A 6164-nucleotide genomic window follows, 5' to 3' on the forward strand; every position below is an offset into this window, starting at 1 on the left:
TGGCATTTTCGCTTCCTCCTTTCATCCAATTCAGCCGCCATAATTCAGAAAAAAACCTGCTCAGCTGTTTTTCTTTCTCAGCGCTTGTTATTTTTGATGCCATCCCTATAAGAAACTGTGCAGTTAGATCGGTTGCAATATCCATTTCTTCCGCTAGATGGCAGCAGCGCTCCAGCCAGGCGAAGGGCCCCATGCCCACTAGGGGCAGCGCATGCGCAGAACGGGCGTGGCGCCTCGGGGCGGGGCTTCCGGCCGCGCGCGCTGCCCCGGGAGGCGGGGTCATGCGCGCGGGGAGCCTTTCGGGCCGGGGCGTGCGGCGGCGCCGGGTGAGCGGGCGGGCGGGCGGCCGGGGGCCGGTGAGCGGGGTCGGCCCGCGGCGCCCTGCCGCCCCCGCCCGCCGCCTCCGGGTGCCCGGGCAGCCGCCGCAGCCGCCGCAGCTCTGCGCGGGGCTTTGTCTTTCCCCCAGCGGCCGGCCGGGGCCGTGGCAGCGGGCTGGGGCCGCAGGGGCCGCATCGGGGCCCGCGGTAACGCTGCGGCGGGGGGGGCGGCTCAGGAGCCTCCTCAGCCCCTGCGAGCGGGCAAGGGGAGGAAAGCCGGCGGTGGGATCCCCACCCCTCGCCCCCGACTGCTGATTTCTCTAAAAAGTATTGCAAAAGGCAAGCGATTAACTGCCAGGGAGGGGTGGGCGGCAGCAGCTCAGGGGTCTGGCTGATCCTGTGTCGTGACAGTCAGCCCCTGGGCCGGAGCAGCCGAGGGGAAGAGGCCTCTGGATTTGCTTCCCAGTGAAACGGGGGTCTTCTGTTTTTCCTTTGTACCCAGGTTCATCCGGAATCGTACGTCGACAGACCAAGGGGAGCTAACCTGAAGGTCAGCCTAGATGTTACTTTTCCACGTGCGCCTTGCGCTTGTGAGTCGGACTGCTGACAGCGGAGGGAAAACTTTTGGACCTGCCGAGGGCCGCGAGGCTCCGTGTCCCCGCTGCTTCCGAGCGCTGCGCCGCTGCTCGGGCAACAATTGGACTGTAACGCCAATGCCGCGTCTCAGCCTTTCTCCAGCAGTTATTAAAAGCAGAGTGAGCGTTAAGAATCTGATTGCCTTTTAACTAAATTCAAAACAAAGTTGCGGGATGAAGTGACTGGAAGTCCTCCAAGTCTGGGCTGCCGTGCATGTTATCCGCCTGTCTACCGATCGTTCCTGCCTCTTGTTCTGCTGGGGTAATTCCTTTGGGTAATGCGTTGGGCTCTGAACGTAGTGCATCTCGACTTCCTCCCGACCCCCCGAGACGTTACCGGTCTTTGCCTTCCTCAATTTTAAAACGGCGTGGGAAGGCCGGAGAGACTGGAAGCCTCGGCTGTTGTGTGCGGAGAAGCTGTCGGCCTTCTAAGAGAGCGCGCAGCCAGCAAGCGCGTCGTGGTGCTTCGGTACCGAGCTGATACCACAGGCCTCCCATCTTTTTGTGAAAAGGGATCACGAGGAAATGTGCTGATGTTGGAGGGGGAGGGGTGGCGGGGGAAGAGGCAGGAGGCAGCTTTCAACCAATTTTAGGCTTGACTCCTGTGCTCCTGAGAACGGTTCTGGGCTTTGAGGGGTTTGCTTTTGGCTTTTTGCCTTAAGCGCGTCCTCCGTCACCGCTGTCGGCGTGCGCTGAGCTGCTGCTTAGGGAGCTGTGGTGATACAGATTCTGTGCGTGCCGACCGTCCTGAAGGCCATAGCTGTATTTTACCCTAAAAAAGCTTTCTGCAATACTACGCTTCCGTTAGGATGCAATTTTCTCGAATTCCACCCCCGGCCCCAAGGTGATTTTCCCACACACCTGCAGGCAGCAGGACTAACGTCATCTCCTTTTGCCCGCTTGGGCTCGGACTAAAATCCCTTCCCTGGCTGTTCTTTAGCTTGTACAGCCTTTGAGCCTTCCCTCGGGCCTGGCTGATGGTCCTTTGCCATTTCACCCCGTTCACAGCCAGCGTGAGTCTAGGTGCCGACTATATCAACGAATTTCAGTTACACGATAAACCTGCTTTTTTTTTTTGTAAATTACTTTCAGCATTTTAATTGCTTTCAAAGGGAACTATGGGAAATCCTGTCCGCGTGGTGGCCTAGCGTAAGCAATGATGGAAAGGTGCATCAGATGTGACCTCCGTGTCAGCTCGGTGTGCCTCAGACAGACTGCATTTGGCACTCCGCGGCGTGCTGCGCAGCTCCAGAAATTAATGCTAGGGAAAAAATGGGCAAAAATAATAGTCATGTAGAAACGTGAGTTAGGAAGAAATGCTGTAAATTGGGTATTTCTGTTGACTGAGGCAGCTGATCTTGCTTGCGGATCTTTGGGGTGTGAACTTGATGCTGAACGGCTCGTTTTTCATTTGGCGTGCCTTGAATTATTTTCAAAGAGAGAGAAGAGAAGCTTATGAAGTAGAATAGGTGATTGAGTCTTCCTAAAACGCTCACAAGGATTATGTATAAAGCCAAAGTGAAGGACGATGGAATAAAGTTCTGTGCTTTATAAGTAAGCGCAGTGCACTTAAACCTGATCTCTGCGCAGGGTCCTCGTTATTTCTGTTTTTAAAATCCAAAAGGAAATTTAGGAAGTCTTAGAGGTTAGTAGTGTGGGAAGTAAATGGCTCTTCCACAAAAAATTCCACGTCAGCAAGGCTCTTTGAACAATATTTTTTTTTTAAATCGGCTCCAACTACAGCCAGTTAGCGGTTTAATGTTGAAATGTGTTACTTGCTCTCCTATAAAGCAGTATTTCATTTGCATTTCAGTGCTGTGAGTCCTGACACATTTGGGAAGAGCCCGAGGGAAACATTTCATCCTGAGATACAAAAGGTAGGAGGCGACTTCTTTTTTTTTTTTTTTTGGTTGGTTGTAGCTTTTTATTATTTTCTGGAAAAAGTAAGTCGTTAACGTATAAATGCTAGTGGTTTGGTTTTTTTCGGTAGCAGGATAATAATGAGGGGTGGGGTTACAGTTACAAAATAAGCTGTCTTTATCGGCTGAACTGCCTACTTTGAAATTAAACCAATATACGAGTACGTTACGGGGGCGGTTGTGCTGTCTTCAGTACCGGTGTGCTGAAGAGCTTGTTTTGTTTACAGGATTTATTGGCTCTTGAAGAGCAAGAGGTAAATGTAAACTTTTCACTCCTAGCACTCACTTGGTGGCGTATAACGGCTTAGGTAGCAATTGCTTATTGCAGTAAAAAAAATGTGGTGTTTCTGTGCAACATGTGAGATCGAAAATCATTTTAAGCACTGGCCTAATATATCATATTAATAGACGACCAACTTCGTAATATCATAAAATTCATAACCTATGATCAACAGTAAATTATTAGGTATCTGCTGCTTGAGCATGCAGTGGAGCTGGTATGAAGCGTATATTCCCGTGTGTAGGACGTATACAAAAGATGTATATACAAGTCCTTAGAGGAAACGTTCTTTTAGGTCTTTTGTTTGATTGTCTGTTTGTCCTATAATGTTTGGTTTTCTTTCTCCGGGACCTGTGAATTTTAAATTTGGAGTCCTTTATGCTAAGGATGGGCAGCTTACAGATGAGGAAACGTTCGGCGCCGGTGAGTTTTTCACCTTTTTCTTGGCTGAGGGTTGCATAAAATATTGAGCGCCACTGCGAGTACAAACAGTCGCAGTCGTGACCCTCTTAGAATTCATCTTGGGAGCCTTGAAGGTTCGTATGTAAATCAGATTGTCATACCGGATAAACTTGTTTCTTTTTCTCTAGTGGGCGTTCCCACAGTGAGGTGGTGTGGAGCTGAAGGGGACTACGATTTCACGGTGATGGAGCCGTTTGGACCGAGCGTGAAGATCTCTTCGGTGTTTGTTCAAGGAAATTTAGTCCCGAGACAGTCCTCTCGCTCGCTGACCAAACGGTAGGAAACTGCTTTGTTGATCTTGACATCAGGTTTTTGGAATATTAAAATTCCTCGAGAGATCAGAACCAAATAATTTTTTCTGTAATCTAAAAATCAAATAAGTTTCTGTAATTTAGAGGTGAATAGGCCTGTTATCGTTGAAGGAAAGACTCAAAATTGGTTTTGTTTCTCTTAAAGTGCCCCACCTTAAAGTGATTAAAAGTCTTAACTGGTTTTTAAAAAGCAGACTTGCGCTGGTTGCCAACCGTCTGTCGCACTGCTCAAAGACAAAAGAAATTCGCCCGAGAAAGTTTTTGGAAACGGATGTCAAATAGACACGGGGAAAGAGCTGGGGACGTTGATGTGTTGTCTATCGAATTACGTTCTCTTTAATGCCCCCTGACATTTTACACTCCAAATTAACACAGCGGCTGTGGGTGCATCCACGAGCCCCCTTCCGTGGCCGATACCGCGAGGCTGGAAAACGAAGAGCAGGTGACGAAGAGCGTGATAATGGGGGGGGGGGGGGGGGGGGCGGGGATCAGAGAAGCTGATAACAGTGTTGTAATCCATGGGCATCGACAGAAAATGGTTAGGAAGTAGGACAGAGGTAATTGTGGGGGGGGGGGATGGGGACTCGGGTGCAAATAGCCCCACCAAGAGGGCGAAGCGCCGCTCGGGGGGTGTGCGGAGTTAGCAACAAGCTTCAGCAGCGCTGCCTGAGGGTGGGCACTCGCGTGCAGCGGGAAGGAGAAAGTGGTGAACGAGTCCGCGGGGTGAATATGCCACACGCCGAGAACGTGCAAGTACCGTCGTCCCTCACGCGTACCCCCCGGCGGCTGGGCGTGCGCACCGGGAGGAGAAACGCGCCGAGATCAACTCGTGCCGAGATCAACTCGCGTCGCCTTTCCGTGCCGCGACTTGGCGTGGGGTGTTTTCTGGGTTGCGATTTCTGGCAACAGAACTTGGCGCCCCAGGTGGGACCCGCTCTCCAGAACCTCGGCAGACCGACCAGAGGGAGCGTGAGACAACGAAGTCGTCTGGGACGGTGGGTCAGCCCCACCGGGCTGTTTGCCGCGCACACGTGTAATCTGTACGCTATTGGGGGGGAACCAATAAAAATCCCCAAAATTGGGATTTCGGATATCGGTAACTTGGAACGTTACCAGACTTCATTTGCTGGGTGGTTGGTTGTTTTTTTTTGTTTGGGGTTGTTTGGGGTTTTTTTGATGGTTTTTTTTTTGTTTTGTTTTGGGGTTTTTTTGTTTGCCTTTTTTGTCGCTGCTGTTTGGTTGGTTTTGATGTTGGAAACTTTTGTGATACGGAACCGGACCTTCTGCTGGAGGGGCTTTTTAAGTTGCTCCCCTTTGGGGTTGTAGATGAAAACACTGGAGCAAGTTTGGGGGTGACCGCCTTGCTCAGGAAAAAAGTGACGGAATATTTTTTTGGACGGTGGCCCGCGTATCCCCTCGGCGATGAGGAGAAGCAGCCGAAGGACGGAAGGGTGAGCCGTGAGCCGGTGCCACGGCGCGTGGTGCCTCGGACGTGAAGGACGACGGGGTGGAGCCCTGCGGTAGTGCCGGCACCACACGGCTGCTCGCCCCCTCCACCCACAGGGCACCCCGTTTGTACCGGGTGGGATCCCAGTTTGTACTGGGAGGGGGGCGGAGGATCCAGTTTGTACTGGGAGGGGGGCGGAGGATCCAGTTTGTACTGGGACACGGCCCAGTCTCTACGACGAGTGGATCAGGGGGTCTAGTTTGTACTGTCAGGGATCCAGTTTGAACTGGAAGGCATCGCCGTCTGTACTGGGAGAGTATTGGGCGATCCGATTTGTACCTGGAAGGGGGTTAAAAGGACCCAGTTTATGCTGGGAGGCGGTTTGGTCTGTGCTGGGAGGGTGCCAGGAGGTCTAGTTTGTACTGGGAGACGGCCCAGCCTGTACTGGGAGGGTGCCAGGAGGTCTAGTTTGTACTGGGAGACGGCCCAGTCTGTACTGGGAGGGTGCCGGGAGGTCTAGTTTGTACTGGGAGACGGCCCGGTCTGTACTGGGAGGGGATCAGAGGATCCAGTCGCTACTGGGAGAAGTCTGGGGGCTCCAGTTTGTACTGGGAGGAGTTAAATGGATCCATTTTGTACTGGGACTGGGCCCAGTCTGTACTGGGAGGGGGCCAGGGGATCCAGTTCGTACTGGATATGCTCCCAGGCCATACTGGTGGGTGATGCCACGATGCCCCTGGCGCTGCCCCTCCCCCCCAAGGAGAAGGCCACAAGGTCCACAAGGTCCTTTAAT

General features: G+C 52.4%; 1 protein-coding gene across 4 annotated transcripts; it reads left to right on the plus strand.

Moving 5' to 3' along the window:
* Positions 1-664: 664 nt before the first annotated feature.
* LOC308058123 (casein kinase I-like) lies at positions 665-5008 on the plus strand. Of its 4 annotated transcripts, XM_080412115.1 has the most exons (5): positions 665-2829; positions 3099-3124; positions 3498-3574; positions 3742-3889; positions 4119-5008. In XM_080412115.1, the coding sequence occupies exons 1-5, from the start codon at positions 2719-2721 to the stop codon at positions 4204-4206; spliced, it is 450 nt and encodes a 149-aa protein (XP_080268241.1). In that variant the 5' UTR covers positions 665-2718; the 3' UTR covers positions 4207-5008. The 4 variants fall into 4 exon arrangements, 1 of the variants encoding a protein (XP_080268241.1); XR_013925671.1 differs by having other exon boundaries at positions 665-1227; positions 2766-2829; positions 3099-5008; XR_013925669.1 differs by having other exon boundaries at positions 665-3889; positions 4300-5008.
* Positions 5009-6164: the final 1156 nt, after the last annotated feature.

Source organism: Falco punctatus (assembly GCF_963210335.1).
Source record: "Falco punctatus genome assembly, contig: scaffold_255, whole genome shotgun sequence".
NCBI classification, from domain to species: Eukaryota; Metazoa; Chordata; class Aves; order Falconiformes; family Falconidae; genus Falco; species Falco punctatus.

What these genes read in the sequence shown, in the direction of transcription:
- LOC308058123 (XM_080412115.1), top strand. Translation starts at nt 2,719, where the DNA reads ATGTGTTACTTGCTCTCCTATAAAGCAGTATTTCATTTGCATTTCAGT. An exon ending in TTGGCTCTTGAAGAGCAAGA is followed by an intron (nt 3,125 to 3,497) that starts GGTAAATGTAAA and finishes TTTTCTTTCTCC; the next exon opens with GGGACCTGTGAATTTTAAAT. An exon ending in TGAGGAAACGTTCGGCGCCG is followed by an intron (nt 3,575 to 3,741) that starts GTGAGTTTTTCA and finishes CTTTTTCTCTAG; the next exon opens with TGGGCGTTCCCACAGTGAGG.